This window comes from Drosophila tropicalis, unplaced genomic scaffold (assembly GCF_018151085.1).
Source record: "Drosophila tropicalis isolate 14030-0801.00 unplaced genomic scaffold, ASM1815108v1 contig_401, whole genome shotgun sequence".
Lineage (NCBI taxonomy): Eukaryota > Metazoa > Arthropoda > Insecta > Diptera > Drosophilidae > Drosophila > Drosophila tropicalis.
The window spans coordinates 198,007-214,957 of record NW_027172864.1 but is presented as its reverse complement, the minus strand read 5'-3'; the positions used below and the strand labels follow the sequence as shown (position 1 = coordinate 214,957).

General features: G+C 35.4%; 1 protein-coding gene across 2 annotated transcripts in view; it reads left to right on the top strand.

The window, feature by feature from the left end:
* Frmd5 (FERM domain containing) overlaps window positions 1–15,208 on the top strand; it is a 357,589-nt gene extending 342,381 nt beyond the window's left edge. For both annotated transcript variants that reach the window (XM_068285405.1, XM_068285406.1), the window contains exon 9: window positions 14,495–15,208. In XM_068285405.1, the coding sequence (XP_068141506.1) occupies window positions 14,495–15,120 (626 nt within the window). In that variant the 3' untranslated portion in view covers window positions 15,121–15,208. The remainder of the gene's footprint in view (window positions 1–14,494) is intronic.
* The last annotated feature ends 1,743 nt before the right edge of the window (window positions 15,209–16,951 follow it).

Genomic DNA, 16,951 nt, shown 5'->3' with positions numbered 1-16,951 from the left:
TTTTTTAACCGCTTCTGGTTCAATAAAGATTTAAGTAATTATTAAAATTTATTAAACATTATATTAATAAAGAACATATTTTCAAACAAAAAAAAAATCCAATATCGATTGTATGTCCGTCCGTCTGGATCAACGCAAATTCCTCCTAGACCGTAAGAGCTACAGAGCTGAAATTTTGCACGTAGGCTTGTATATACTGCAGGGGTTGTGTATCTCGGATTCAGCCGGAACGCACCACTATATGATATAGCTCCCATACAAACCACAAAGTCACGAACAGTGACTTTTCTCAATAACTTCGTTTTTTTCTGTTTTATAAGAGAGTTTATTCGCCTATAAACTACTGTGTCAAATTTGATCAAGATCGGATGACTATATTATATAGCTCTCATAGGAACGATCGGTGGAAAACAGTTACTATGATCAATATCTTCGCTATTTCCTATGATTGTAGGCCATTCTTTCGCAAACATAAGCCTTTTTAGATAAAACGTTCTTCCACATTGATGGCTAATAGGTAAGGAAAGAGTTACCAAAAAAGTTGCAAGGGTATACAAACTTTGACGCGGTCGAAGTTAGCCCCGGCCCTCTGGTTAATGTATTTGTGTATCTGAAACTTTTATATTCCTTGTTTTTACATTCCTGTGCTTCTTCGGATAGCTCTCCAATTGGTAAACACTGATATTCTATTAAGCCCTTTCCGTGAGCCGGCTGGATGGTTAAACATCTTCTTGCTCCGAATCTTTGGATGCCGTGTACTCCTTAAGACAAACTTCATTTTTTCGCGAAATTTGTCAGATTTCTGTCGCTTGCGACCTATTTTCGTCTTAAGTTATAGTGTGTATATTTGATTTTTACCTTAAGCTCGAATGAAACGCCCATCTCCTTCAGCAATACCATTTTAAAATAATTTGTGTTTTCACGCTCGTGGAAAACTTTCAAATTTCTTTCATTCTTTTACAACATTTTAGCACAAATAAATAAAACTGTCTTGAGTTATATTGACAAATACTATTTTGTCCGGATTTAAGGTGATTCCACTTATGGAGCTAAAAATAAACTGTCGTAAACGAGAGGAACAATTAGCTCTTTATGTTATATTTTTTGAATTAACTAGGTAGAACGAAAAGTCGGTATTACCCTTTTTGTATTAATTAGGTAAAAAACTTAATATTTACATCCAATAAGGTAAACGGAAATAAAATCGACCAACCTACAACTAGGACAAATTTTTCATCCACTTAAATAACATTTACCTGTCTTGTCAGTTTTTCCAAAGCAGGTAATTAGCAATCTAACATTGTAGAAAGGCATATATGTAATGGATTTACTTGTATATGAACAAATAGAGAGTATCGAGTTCACAAATTATACTTAATTAAATACAACGTTTAATATTCAACTTATAACGACTTGACTTTTCAACTTATTTGTTGTTTTAAATTAAACTTGATATTGTTCTATCGAAAAATAGTTATATATTAAAAATACTTCCAAAACTACTCTAAAAAGGGCTTAATTGTAAGTTTTTCTAGAACTGTAGCTGAAAAAGTAATTTTGGGTTATATAACATGCATAAAATGAATTTATTTAAACATTAACAATATTTCTACAATAAATGAGGATGAGTTAGGTCGTATGCATGAAGAAGAAATCGATATATAAGTCATATTTAGCTCATATGACAAACTAAAAAATACCCCCAAAATGAAAAATTTCAACTCGCTATAAAAAAAAAACGAGCTAACTTTGAAAAACCCAAGTAGGGTTTTGCTATTCAATACATGAACTTTCAGAAAAAAAGGTCCGGTGCGGTTTGATTTTATAAACCTTCATTTTGTTGCATAGTGTAACAAACAAGCCACAGGAAAATAAGCATGCGATCTTCTTCTTCCTTATACCTGAAGCGTATTTCTTAGGCGAGGTTGCCTTAGTTATTGGGACTATATACATACATCTGATAGGTAAATAGGTAAATCACCTACTCAGTGTAAGTAGTCCGGCATTGACCCTATTGAATACAACTAACAAGGATCAAGTTAGTTGTATTCCACCAAAGTTAAAAAACGCCAATATTTAGTGTATTTTTTAACCGCTTCTGGTTCAATAAAGATTTAAGTAATTATTAAAATTTATTAAACATTATATTAATAAAGAACATATTTTCAAATAAAAAAAAATCCAATATCGATTGTATGTCCGTCCGTCTGGATCAACGCAAACTCCTCCTAGACCGTAAGAGCTACAGAGCTGAAATTTTGCACGTAGGCTTGTATATACTGCAGGGGTTGTATATCTCGGATTCAGCCGGAACGCACCACTATATGATATAGCTCCCATACAAACCACAAAGTCACGAACGGTGACTTTTCTCAATAACTTCGTTTTTTTCTGTTTTATAAGAGAGTTTATTCGCCTATAAACTACTGTGTCAAATTTGATCAAGGTCGGATGACTATATCATATAGCTCCCATAGGAACGATCGGTGGAAAACAGTTACTATGATCAATATCTTCGCTATTTCCTATGATTGTAGGCCATTCTTTCGCAAACATAAGCCTTTTTAGATAAAACGTTCTTCCACATTGATGGCTAATAGGTAAGGAAAGAGTTACCAAAAAAGTTGCAAGGGTATACAAACTTTGACGCGGTCGAAGTTAGCCCCGGCCCTCTGGTTTTTGTCTAGTACGAGAAGTTTTTAATGTATTTGTGTATCTGAAACTTTTATATTCCTTGTTTTTACATTCCTGTGCTTCTTCGGATAGCTCTCCAATTGGTAAACACTGATATTCTATTAAGCCCTTTCCGTGAGCCGGCTGGATGGTTAAACATCTTCTTGCTCCGAATCTTTGGATGCCGTGTACTCCTTAAGACAAACTTCATTTTTTCGCGAAATTTGTCAGATTTCTGTCGCTTGCGACCCATTTTCGTCTTAAGTTATAGTGTGTATATTTGATTTTTACCTTAAGCTCGAATGAAACGCCCATCTCCTTCAGCAATACCATTTTAAAATAATTTGTGTTTTCACACTCGTGGAAAACTTTCAAAATTCTTTCATTCTTTTACAACATTTTAGCACAAATAAATAAAACTGTCTTGAGTTATATTGACAAATACTATTTTGTCCGGATTTAAGGTGATTCCACTTATGGAGCTAAAAATAAACTGTCGTAAACGAGAGGAACAATTAGCTCTTTATGTTATATTTTTTGAATTAACTAGGTAGAACGAAAAGTCGGTATTACCCTTTTTTGTATTAATTAGGTAAAAAACTTAATATTTACATCCAATAAGGTAAACGGAAATAAAATCGACCAACCTACAACTAGGACAAATTTTTCATCAACTTAAATAACATTTACCTGTCTTGTCAGTTTTTCCAAAGCAGGTAATTAGCAATCTAACATTGTAGAAAGGCATATATGTAATGGATTTACTTGTATATGAACAAATAGAGAGTATCGAGTTCACAAATTATACTTAATTAAATACAACGTTTAATATTCAACTTATAACGAATTGACTTTTCAACTTATTTGTTGTTTTAAATTAAACTTGATATTGTTCTATCGAAAAATAGTTATATATTAAAAATACTTCCAAAACTACTCTAAAAAAGGGCTTAATTGTAAGTTTTTCTAGAACTGTAGCTGAAAAAGTAATTTTGGGTTATATAACATTCATAAAATGAATTTATTTAAACATTAACAATATTTCTACAATAAATGAGGATGATTTAGGTCGTATGCATGAAGAAGAAATCGATATATAAGTCATATTTAGCTCATATGACAAACTAAAAAATACCCCCAAAATGAAAAATTTCAACTCGCTATAAAAAAAAAAACGAGCTAACTTTGAAAAACCCAAGAAGGGTTTTGCTATTCAATACATGAACTTTCAGAAAAAAGGTCCGGTGCGGTTTGATTTTATAAACCTTCATTTTGTTGCATAGTGTAACAAACAAGCCACAGGAAAATAAGCATGCGATCTTCTTCTTCCTTATACCTGAAGCGTATTTCTTAGGCGAGGTTGCCTTAGTTATTGGGACTATATACATACATCTGATAGGTAAATAGGTAAATCACCTACTCAGTGTAAGTAGTCCGGCATTGACCCTATTGAATACAACTAACAAGGATCAAGTTAGTTGTATTCCACCAAAGTTAAAAAACGCCAATATTTAGTGTATTTTTTAACCGCTTCTGGTTCAATAAAGATTTAAGTAATTATTAAAATTTATTAAACATTATATTAATAAAGAACATATTTTCAAACAAAAAAAAAATCCAATATCGATTGTATGTCCGTCCGTCTGGATCAACGCAAATTCCTCCTAGACCGTAAGAGCTACAGAGCTGAAATTTTGCACGTAGGCTTGTATATACTGCAGGGGTTGTGTATCTCGGATTCAGCCGGAACGCACCACTATATGATATAGCTCCCACACAAACCACAAAGTCACGAACAGTGACTTTTCTCAATAACTTCGTTTTTTTCTGTTTTATAAGAGAGTTTATTCGCCTATAAACTACTGTGTCAAATTTGATCAAGATCGGATGACTATATTATATAGCTCTCATAGGAACGATCGGTGGAAAACAGTTACTATGATCAATATCTTCGCTATTTCCTATGATTGTAGGCCATTCTTTCGCAAACATAAGCCTTTTTAGATAAAACGTTCTTCCACATTGATGGCTAATAGGTAAGGAAAGAGTTACCAAAAAAGTTGCAAGGGTATACAAACTTTGACGCGGTCGAAGTTAGCCCCGGCCCTCTGGTTAATGTATTTGTGTATCTGAAACTTTTATATTTCTTGTTTTTACATTCCTGTGCTTCTTCGGATAGCTCTCCAATTGGTAAACACTGATATTCTATTAAGCCCTTTCCGTGAGCCGGCTGGATGGTTAAACATCTTCTTGCTCCGAATCTTTGGATGCCGTGTACTCCTTAAGACAAACTTCATTTTTTCGCGAAATTTGTCAGATTTCTGTCGCTTGCGACCCATTTTCGTCTTAAGTTATAGTGTGTATATTTGATTTTTACCTTAAGCTCGAATGAAACGCCCATCTCCTTCAGCAATACCATTTTAAAATAATTTGTGTTTTCACACTCGTGGAAAACTTTCAAAATTCTTTCATTCTTTTACAACATTTTAGCACAAATAAATAAAACTGTCTTGAGTTATATTGACAAATACTATTTTGTCCGGATTTAAGGTGATTCCACTTATGGAGCTAAAAATAAACTGTCGTAAACGAGAGGAACAATTAGCTCTTTATGTTATATTTTTTGAATTAACTAGGTAGAACGAAAAGTCGGTATTACCCTTTTTTGTATTAATTAGGTAAAAAACTTAATATTTACATCCAATAAGGTAAACGGAAATAAAATCGACCAACCTACAACTAGGACAAATTTTTCATCAACTTAAATAACATTTACCTGTCTTGTCAGTTTTTCCAAAGCAGGTAATTAGCAATCTAACATTGTAGAAAGGCATATATGTAATGGATTTACTTGTATATGAACAAATAGAGAGTATCGAGTTCACAAATTATACTTAATTAAATACAACGTTTAATATTCAACTTATAACGACTTGACTTTTCAACTTATTTGTTGTTTTAAATTAAACTTGATATTGTTCTATCGAAAAATAGTTATATATTAAAAATACTTCCAAAACTACTCTAAAAAAGGGCTTAATTGTAAGTTTTTCTAGAACTGTAGCTGAAAAAGTAATTTTGGGTTATATAACATTCATAAAATGAATTTATTTAAACATTAACAATATTTCTACAATAAATGAGGATGATTTAGGTCGTATGCATGAAGAAGAAATCGATATATAAGTCATATTTAGCTCATATGACAAACTAAAAAATACCCCCAAAATGAAAAATCTCAACTCGCTATAAAAAAAAAACGAGCTAACTTTGAAAAACCCAAGTAGGGTTTTGCTATTCAATACATGAACTTTCAGAAAAAAAGGTCCGGTGCGGTTTGATTTTATAAACCTTCATTTTGTTGCATAGTGTAACAAACAAGCCACAGGAAAATAAGCATGCGATCTTCTTCTTCCTTATACCTGAAGCGTATTTCTTAGGCGAGGTTGCCTTAGTTATTGGGACTATATACATACATCTGATAGGTAAATAGGTAAATCACCTACTCAGTGTAAGTAGTCCGGCATTGACCCTATTGAATACAACTAACAAGGATCAAGTTAGTTGTATTCCAACAAAGTTAAAAAACGCCAATATTTAGTGTATTTTTTAACCGCTTCTGGTTCAATAAAGATTTAAGTAATTATTAAAATTTATTAAACATTATATTAATAAAGAACATATTTTCAAACAAAAAAAAAAAATCCAATATCGATTGTTGATATCGGTTTTGAAGTCGCCATAATTTGTAAAAATTATCATTTATTCCCATTTACTTAAAATGTCTCAAGTTTGGGCGCCTCTAGCACCCATGAATCTCAACCGATTTGATTAATTTTTGGATTTATAATCTCTAAAGTATTCCCCATCAATTGTATATATCATTTTTGCCAACCTGAGCGTTTTTTAGAATTAACAAAGTAAAATCTTTTGGGGTTATTATAGAACTCAAACTTACAGCGAACGATATAATTATTGTAGCATCGAGTATTTTAGAGACAAAATTGAGATCTCGCTACACAATATTTTGCATAGTCGAGTCGCAAACAGTTTTTTTTTAACCTTTTAAAACATCTCGATATAATGTTACGGAGATTAGACAGCCTACGTGTGAACCAGACCGGCGCACTGGAGACGGCAGAGTCATTCACATAAGGAACGCATTTATAAATTAGAGAATTAAGAGCAGAGTAGACAAAATTCACTGCACAACCTATATCACAGCACTCAAATAAAAATTACCAATCAAAAGAGGAAATAAGGTTAAAAAGATTAAAATTTGTTTTACGAAAACATCTACGACGAGAAACTGAGATGTTATTAAATGAATTAGTAACGGAATTGTAAGAAATAATAACTTCAATGGTAGGGTGTAAAGGATCTTCAGGCTTCACGGGGGGCTGTGTTTGAGATACAAAACTAACAGTAGGATCCGAGACAAAAACAAGATCCAGGATTATTTTAGAGGATTTAAGTAAAGAATTCAACTGATATAGCGGGCATCCAAGTAGGCTATCAAGAAAAACATGTTGAGATGAAGGAATTAAGAAAGATAGATTGTCATCAACCAGCCAAAAAATATTAGTCAAATTAGAATCACCTAAAACTATAAGGAAATACCGTTCTTTAAAACGACTAAAAATAGTTTGCAAAGCATGATGCATGTAGGTCATGATATCAGAAGCTTCAGTCGAAAAGGTTTGGCTATCACAGAACAGTATCGATAGCTTGGAAAGAAGTCCTTTTACATGAATGCAAGGACTAGACGTTTTTAGTTTTTTGAAGCAGAAGCTAAATTAGGAAGGTGGACAGCCAACGGGCGGGAGCGCTTATTCTGCGCAAACTCGTACACGACTAGGCCCTCAGGCCAAAAATGTACCATACCTGATAAATACTCATTTGGTACTATATTTCTAAAAAAGTAAATTTCACGAGGCCTAGAAAATAAAAACTTTTGAATTGAAACCTTAGCAGGGCATATATGTAGCGTTCATTTAGCGATCGTTACGTATTTATTTATTTATTAATATTTTAATTGCTTGATGACAATTTAGTTCAATATATTGATAGAATTTAAACATACTTATTGAAATAACACTAAACGAATTATGGACCTTGACGTGCGACTCAGTTGACAGTCTCTCCGCGAATGAACCACGGCCTCTTTTACAAGCTCTCTCTCAACTTATATAATGATCCTATGCCCTGCTCTCTCTACTACTACTAGAATGTTCGGCCACTACGCGTTTGTCTCCTCTCTTCTATCACTTTTGATTGCTCTCTCTCAATACCATTTCCCACATTCGGCCCTCCTGACTGTACATTCGACCCGAATGACGGTCCCCACAATTTCATATATTCCGATACAGTTGATGTCCTATTAGGCCCTTCCGCCTGTCCAACTTTCTCTACTTCATATCTACCATGATTTTTAATTGCCGTTACTTTATAGGGTCCTAAATACTTTCCTTTGAGTTTCAGACCAACGCCATATTGGGTACGCTTAATAGCAACCAAATCATTTATTTTGAATCGTTTTCCCTCTTTTCTCTTTAGATTAGCTGACTTCTTGTTCTCCTCCTGAATTTGTTTTATATTTTCAACTGCCTCCATTCGTATTTTCTTTCTGTGTTCTGCTAGTTCTTCGATTAGAAGATCATCGAGTAGTTCTTTAAGGTTTACATCCTCTGATCTACGCATGTCAATACCGGTTAGGATCCTAAAAGGAGCTATCTTAGTACTTCTAGGTGCCGTATCGTTGATGATTTGCTGAACTTTCCCAACGTATTTATACCATGAAGCTGGATTATCTAAACTCATTTTAGCTAGCATTGGAATAACAATCTTGTGAATCCTTTCAACCTGCCCATTTCCTCGCGGTACTCCGGTGGTAATCAATAAATGCACGATGTCGTGATCCTCGCAATACTTTTTGAAAATATGCGATGTAAAAGCCGCGCCTCTATCAGATATCAATCGTACTGGGTTCCCAAAATTTGTTGCTTGAACTTCTAAACACCGTATCACTTCATCTACGCCTGTGCTCCTAGTGGGATACAACCAAACGTACTTAGAAAAACCATCTATAATAACCAACAAGTAATTATACCGTTTATTTGTAAGTTCCATTGGTCCGACGTGATCAATATGGTAAGAACAAAGTGGTTTGTCACCCTTTTCTATCGAAGTTAGATATCCCTCTCTTTTGCCAGCCTTTGCGTTAACAACAATACACTCCACACAACTATGTACCACACGAATAACCTTATCTCTCAATTCTGGAATATAGTATGATTTCTCGATTAAATCTTGCGTTTTCTTGACGGAAAAGTGACCCTGGGTATGTGCAAGTCTAATAATCTCATGTTCCATTGCCGAAGGCACTACAATCAACTCACAATTAGGGTCTTTAAAGAGAATCTCGTTCTCTATATAGAAGTCTTTATAACTTTCTTTTTCGACTAGCGTCCTTACTGCCTTGGTCCACTCATCTTCCAACTGAGCTTCTTTTAATCGATGTTTAATAGTGTCCTCAACAAGCATACAACATGCAAAACGACTCAACGCATCGACGTGCCTCATTTGAGTACCTGATCGATGTACGATAACATAATCGAAATCTTGAAGATACATAGCCCAACGAGCAACTCTCAAAGGAACATCTTTCTTTTTCATGGTCATAGCAAATGCGTTACAATCAGTAACTATGGTGAATCGAGATCCTAGGACATAAACACGCCATTTGGTTAGTGCTCCAATTATAGCAAGCACTTCGAGTTCGTAAGAATGATACCTTTCTTCGCACAATTTTGTCTTACGACTCATATATTCAACGGGATGAAATGAATTATCCTCTGGATGCTTTTGTAACAAAGCTGCCCCAAATCCGTATTTTGAAGCGTCCGCATGTATTTCAGTTTGCAATTTCGGGTTAAACAATTTAAGGACAGGTTCTTTAGTCAACGCAGCTCTTAGTTCCTCGAAAGCGAGTTTGTGTATATCTTTGAATTCAAACTTAGAATCCTTACGCATTAAATCGGACAACGGTTTCGCAATTACTGCATACCTTTCAATAAACTTTCTAAAATAGGAAGTTAGACCCAAAAATCTTTGTAACCCCTTTTTGCTATTTGGGATAGGAAAATTCGAAACAGCTCTAATCTTTTCTTTGCTCGGCGTTATGGTACCATTTTCCACATCATACCCTAAAAATAGGACTTTTCGTTGTAGCATCTGACATTTACTCCAATTAATTCGTAAACCGTTTTTGGCTGACACGTCTAGTACGCGTTTTAGCTTGGCCAACCCATCATCGATACCTGTACTTGGAATGATGATGTCGTCCATGTATACTACACAATCGTTTGCTTTAATCAAATCTCGTAACACAACCATTATGAATCTTGTAAATACAGCTGGTGAATTTGAAATACCAAAAGGGACATACAGGAATTCATATTGTCCACTCTGAGTAACAAAAGAAGTGTATTTCTGAGAGCTTTCTACTACCGGTACATGGAAAAATCCGTTTGTTAAGTCTAAAGTTGAAAACATATTGGCACCTTGCAACTTTTCTAAAACGCTGTCCATATGAGCCATGGGAAAGTTATCACGAAGAATCTTTTCGTTTAATTTCCTGTAGTCACAGCATAAACGCTTTTGACCATTCTTTTTCGAGACTAAGACAACTGGCGACGCGTACTCAGAAGTACTGGTTTTAATTATTTTCTCTGCTAGCCATTCTTGAATTTGTTTATCAACAATTTCCTGATCACAAAGGGCTAAACGCCTCGGGTGCTGATACACAGGTATTTCGTCGCTCAATATAATTTTCATGCTTACTGGTGCGTTTGCATTTCTTTTTGGCTGGTAGTTCCGAATTAATTTCTCTACTTCCCCTTTTATCAAATGGTTTAAATGCGAAAGATTTATGTCTGGACTCTTATCCCTGTCTTCAATATTTGTGATGAAGATATTTCCAATATCTCCTGCCCACTGAATATCTGACTCATTTTGTTCTCTCTTCGACATACTATGGGTGTGACAAACTTCTATATCGTTGCGCATAGCAAACCTAGATCCATTTGCTGTTACATTTATATTGACAGTGTTCAATATCGTTCGACCCAGTATAGCATCAAAACTTATATCCTGATCTGGCACTACATGGAATTCTATGTTCATAACTAAACCATCCACTTTCACTGGTATGATAAAACTACCGAAAGTCAACACTTTACTGTCGCCAATTCCTGTTAAGTGTCTAGCTCCGCCTAATAACGGTTTCGATCCAATCATAAAATAAATATTTCTTCGCATAAGACATAATCCAGCGCCAGTATCTACGAGTCCTTTAAATATAACGTTAGAATATACGATGTTTTTAAGTTCTAACCCTGACGGAGTAAATTCGCTTGACGGCTGTATTACTACATCTTCATTTTCTACCACGTTTGTATTTCTCTCGTATTTAATTGGATTTTCTAGTTTGCACTGTGCCATTCGATGTCCTACTTTACCACATTTGAAACACTTTTGGTCGTTCTTCGGACAGTCTCGTCTGATATGTGATGTATCACCGCAACTATAGCATTTCCGATTCTTAGATGTATCAATTATTTTACCCTGATTAATCTTTCCTCCTGACTGAGCCTCAAACTTGTTTAACGACTTGTGTGAAACACGAACTTTCTGATACGTTTCTATTTTAAACTTCAGTTCTTGTAGATTCCTGGCTTGAAATAGAATAGCTTTATTTACTTGTGAGTCTGGAATGCCCTTTACAAAGTATTCTATCAAGCTCTCATCGTCCAAATTCACTGGTTTGGCAATTTCCATTAACGCATACAAATATTCATGCAAAGTCTCCTCTCTTTTCTGAGAACGTTGCGATAATATTCTATGAATCTCAGCTGCTGATCGTTTCGAACCAAATTCTTTGCGCAGTGCTGCTTTTAATATCTCCCAATTGTTTATACCATGTTGACTCCGAATAAATGATTTAGCTGCCGCAGCTAACAACTGTTTGGCGTATATAAAGGTCTGTAACTTGTCCCATTGTACTGTAATAGCACACTCTTCTATCTCTTGTACCCACGAATCAATGTCGGGACTACCTGTGCCGGAAAAATAGGATACACTGCCCTCAACATCTTTTAAGGTGTACCAAGATCGACTACAATTGTTTATGGGCAATTCGTCTCTAGCTGTAACTACTGATTCTACTTCTTCATCCTCGCTATCTTGGTCTTGAATATCGTAATGAGTAAGAAGTCTATTCTGTAGATCACGTTTTCTTCCCACTGTGCTTAGGTTCAATTCGGCCAACTTATTTCGCAAATCTGCGACTCGCAATGCCATAACCTCGTCAAGCTCCATATTACAATATTTTCTTTGTTCAATACCAATAATTAATGCTAAGGTTAGTTTTAGTAAATTCAATTAAGGTTAGAACTATGTATATACATATAGTCCCCAAAAAATTTACCCAAGTCCGCTCCTGTCCCACGAAGTCTTCGTTTAATTTCTGCCAGCAGGTTGTCTGTCTTCTTCTAACGTTTTGTCTCTTGCCGCGTCCAGCTTCTGCCTCTGCCAACGGGTCGCCTCTGCCAACGGGTTGCCTCTGCCTCTGCTGACGTTTTGCCTCTGCTACGTCCAGCTTTGCCTCTGCCAACGGGTTGCCTCTGCCTCTGCTGACGTTTTACCTCTTGATTCGCTCTGTCCAAATATTTCTAGACTGTTCTAGAAAGATTCACTGATCGCCGTCCGTTACCAAACATGCTCGTGCGTGTAGTTTTGCGTCGTAACGTATTTGGACACCAACGATTTAATGCAACAAATTTAGCACAGCCTATCTCGCTTGCTCTTACACAATGATGCCGACACAAAAAGTTTATCCTTTGTCACTTCGAAGAACTTTATTTGTTGTCTCTTTCACTCACGCAGTGTTATATGTTTGTATGTTAATTTCTTTAAACAATATCCCGGACGAGCCCCCAAAAATGTAGCGTTCATTTAGCGATCGTTACGTATTTATTTATTTATTAATATTTTAATTGCTTGATGACAATTTAGTTCAATATATTGATAGAATTTAAACATACTTATTGAAATAACACTAAACGAATTATGGACCTTGACGTGCGACTCAGTTGACAGTCTCTCCGCGAATGAACCACGGCCTCTTTTACAAGCTCTCTCTCAACTTATATAATGATCCTATGCCCTGCTCTCTCTACTACTACTAGAATGTTCGGCCACTACGCGTTTGTCTCCTCTCTTCTATCACTTTTGATTGCTCTCTCTCAATACCATTTCCCACATATATTACCAATGTAGGCTGCCACAGACGACTCAAAAGTATCTGGAGCGATTAGGCACTACAGTTAGTGAAGGCGAAGACAAGAAGATGGTGTAGGCGAAAGTAAGATGGGAGAAGATGCAATAGAGTGCTGGCGACTGCTTAGGGTACACTCAAGGGTACATTTCTTGGGAAACTTCTCAGAAGGTGAAACGAACTTGAATTGTGACAATAAATGTACGCTAGAGTCACACTTATTAGACAGCTGTTTGGCCAGTTTGTTTAAAGAAACTTTAAACGAAGATCCACGTACATAATGCTAAAATCAAGCTGCTGGCTGGCGCAAGATGGGCAAGTCCAGCGCATTAATCCAAGCGCAGGCTTACCACAGACAAACCAGAAAATTTGTCATAGTCGCGGCCATTGAGGCCAGCGCATTTTAAGTGAATTAGATTATCACAGAGCCAACAAGATATTGCTCTATACTGATCATCAAAACGATCAGACTGCTTGCAAGTAGGTAGAAAACAAGCCATTGAAAAGCAAAAAGAAACACAAGGCAAAAATATATTAAAATATATAAAAAAATTTAAATACACAGCACTAATTGTACAATAATTATATATCGATAATTATCGATAAAAAAATCAATAAATACAAATAAAACAAAGAGACAGCTAGAGTGCACAGGTCAAGGAGTGCAAGAATAGTTATAAGCCAAGCTTTCCATTTTCAATGCCAATGAAAATTAATTTCATTACAATTGCTTTTTTAATGAAAATCATTTGGAAGCACCCATTTTATTCTTGAGTGTTGAGTGTTGAAAATTTCGTGATAATGAAACATAATGGCTCTGGTGGCGGGAACAATAATGGCAATCTTACTTTACCACTTAGGCAGCACAAACTAAGCGTTTCATCAGCAAACTTCAATGCGGCACCATGCTGACAAACGTTCATAGGACCAATCCAAACTAATCGATGCAAGCTGTCGTCGATAGCGCAATCATATATAAAGGCTGCTCGATTCAATTCAATACTTGAACCATGCCTCTCTGTGCTCTTGTGTTTAAGAAGCACGAATGAAAGCCCTTCTTTGTTGAAAACTAAAGCGGCGCTCTTCTCTTACAATTTCGCGTTGTTCAGCGGATAATTGACTCGCGTTATTGTGTAATCTAATTGCATTACGGCTCCGCTAGGAAGGATTGGATCTTTTATGACGTAGCATGATGATTAGATTACTATTATAATGAAAATATAGGTTACTAAACACTATTCGAATTTTTAATATGCAACTGCACAAAACACAATATTTAAATTTACCGGATAGTTTTCACAAAATGGTATATTACAGAGCACTACAATGACATTAAAACAACAGAGAACTCAGAAAACGTTTCTATATATATATATAGATTGTCTTAAAAATGAAAAATAATAATCACCTTCAACTTTAAAAATGTAATTTAAGTACATATATAATTCACTAAATGATTACAACTCTATTGTTTTATATTTTAAGGCTACTGCAGCTTACCGCGCTCAACATTGTCTGAACCATTAGGCTACTCTTGGACGCTCAGCTCTGCAAGCTTTAGAGGGCAGAATCAAGAATCATGCGAAGCAAAAGGAAGCTTTCCAATATCTAATCTTGAACCAGTCTGCGAGGAAGCGCGATTACGCTTGTCCAACATAGACATTCTTAATCTTACTCCAACACAAAATTTGGGTTATAAATATGGGGACCGCTCCAACAGCTCATCTAATGAAAGCGGACTTGCAGTAACTATATGTAGTCAGAAGCTCGATCACAATGCCGCTACAAAGGAACAACATCAGCGCTTCAACGCATTTTCTAATACTAATTGTATCTCGAATTCGAAAACGGTAGACAATTTTCAGAATGCACATCCAGTTGCCATCGTTAAAACTGCCAAAACATTACGAGAATTTCGCCTGTTGCACGCATTTATACCATCATTTATTTTTGTGGCAGTTGCGATGGCCGGAGCAGCTGTATATGTAATGGAATCAGAACATGAATTATTTGAGAAAGTTCGGAATACTCCAGAAATGCTAAGCCTACGTTTTCAGTATTATGAACCTTTGAAATTATATTTTTTTAATCGATTCGGACACCAAAATTAAGATAAAGCTGATTTCAAATGAAAAGGTTCTAGAAGACGTTTTCGCCTATCAACATATAAAATTATATTGCTAAAAATTTGACATACTATTCCAATTTTTAAGAAATTAATATTTTTTATTTGCCAAGCTTACTACAATTAATTTAATAAACATACATACATATATCAGTGGACAAGAAGAGATACCAAATGAAACGTTGTTGTTCGCACCAATGTGCGAAGGAGCAAGTGATGAAAATTAAATATTTTTCTTGTTTATTGTTAGTTTATTTTTATACCCTTGCAAAAAGGGTATATTAATTTTGGTCAGAAGTGTGCAACGCATAGAACGAAGCATCTCCGACCATACAAAGTATATATATTCTTGATCAGCACGACGAAACGAGTTCAAATAGCCATGTCCGTCCGTCCGTCCGTCCGTCTGGATCAACGCAAACTCCTCCTAGACCGTAAGAGCTGCAGAGCACGTAGGCTTGTATATACTGCAGGCGTTGTATATCTCGGACTCAGCCGGATCGGACCACTATATCATATAGCTCCCATACAAACCCCAAAGTCACGAACAGTGACTTTTCTCAATAACTTCGTTATTTTCTATGTTATTATCGTGAAACTTAATATTAAAGAGTTTATTACGCTTATAAACGACTGTGCCAAATTTGATCAAGATCGGATGACTATATCATATAGCTCCCATAGGAACGATCGGTCGAAAACAGTGACTTTTGTAAATAACTTCGTTACTTTTACCGCGATTGCTTTCAAATTAAACATTTGTTAGTTTAGTATATCTGTTAATGACTGTGCCGAATTTGATAAAGATCGGGTGACTATATCATATAGCTCCCATAGGAACGATCGGGCGAAAACTGTGACTTTGGTCAATATCTTCGTTATTTCCTATGATTGTAGGCCATTCAACGTTCTTCCACATTGATGGCTAATAGGTAAGGAAAGAGTTACCAAAAAAGTTGCAAGGGTATACAAACTTTGACGCGGTCAAAGTTAGCCCCGGCCCTCTGGTTTATTTTTAGTTCTGAAAAAATTACTTTTCACTAACTCATTAATGCAAATGATCTCAATTCTGATTTTAAGAGATTTGAGCTGAGAAAAAACTGTCTCAGTACATTAACCAACTTAAAGGTACAAGTTAGGGTAACATATTAAAACAGTATTTTGAAATAGCAGTTAAAAATTACGAAACGAAACATTTATGTCTAAATTAAATTAAGTTTAAATTTTTTGCAGCGACTGCAGGCGTGCTTGCATCGAATAACAATGTTACACTACTTCAGCTCATAAGTATATTTATCTCAAGTTTGAAAATGTATTTCCTCATTAGGTTCTAAATACCTGGTGGATTGATTCGATTTGGCATTCCCAAGACCTTAGTATGGGTGGTTCTGAGGGCTTCTGTTATGTTCCTTATTTGCACTTTCTATAGAGTATATGGAGCACAACTAAAATGAAAATCAATCTGTTTTTTTTTGTTGTACAGGGGGAAAAGCATGAAAAGCCGAAAATTCTGGGACCATCTACCTTGATTAGGGTTCAGCTTACCCAACCAAAACCTACCATACTTCCGTTTCCCTCTGGCGGAATCAACTCAGAAGTATTATGTACTTGAAACACCTAGGTTTTTCTGCTGAGCTGTTGCGTTTAGAGTGCCGCAAATGCTAATGCGACCGTCCCGAACGTCTAGCGATATTATGGGACTATTTTTTTTTTTTTTTTTTTTGTGAATAAATCGATAAATTAATTTATTTCAGTCACTTACCAACGTTGTACGTGTAAGTGTAATTATTTTATTTCACATTAATTTAATAGTAAAA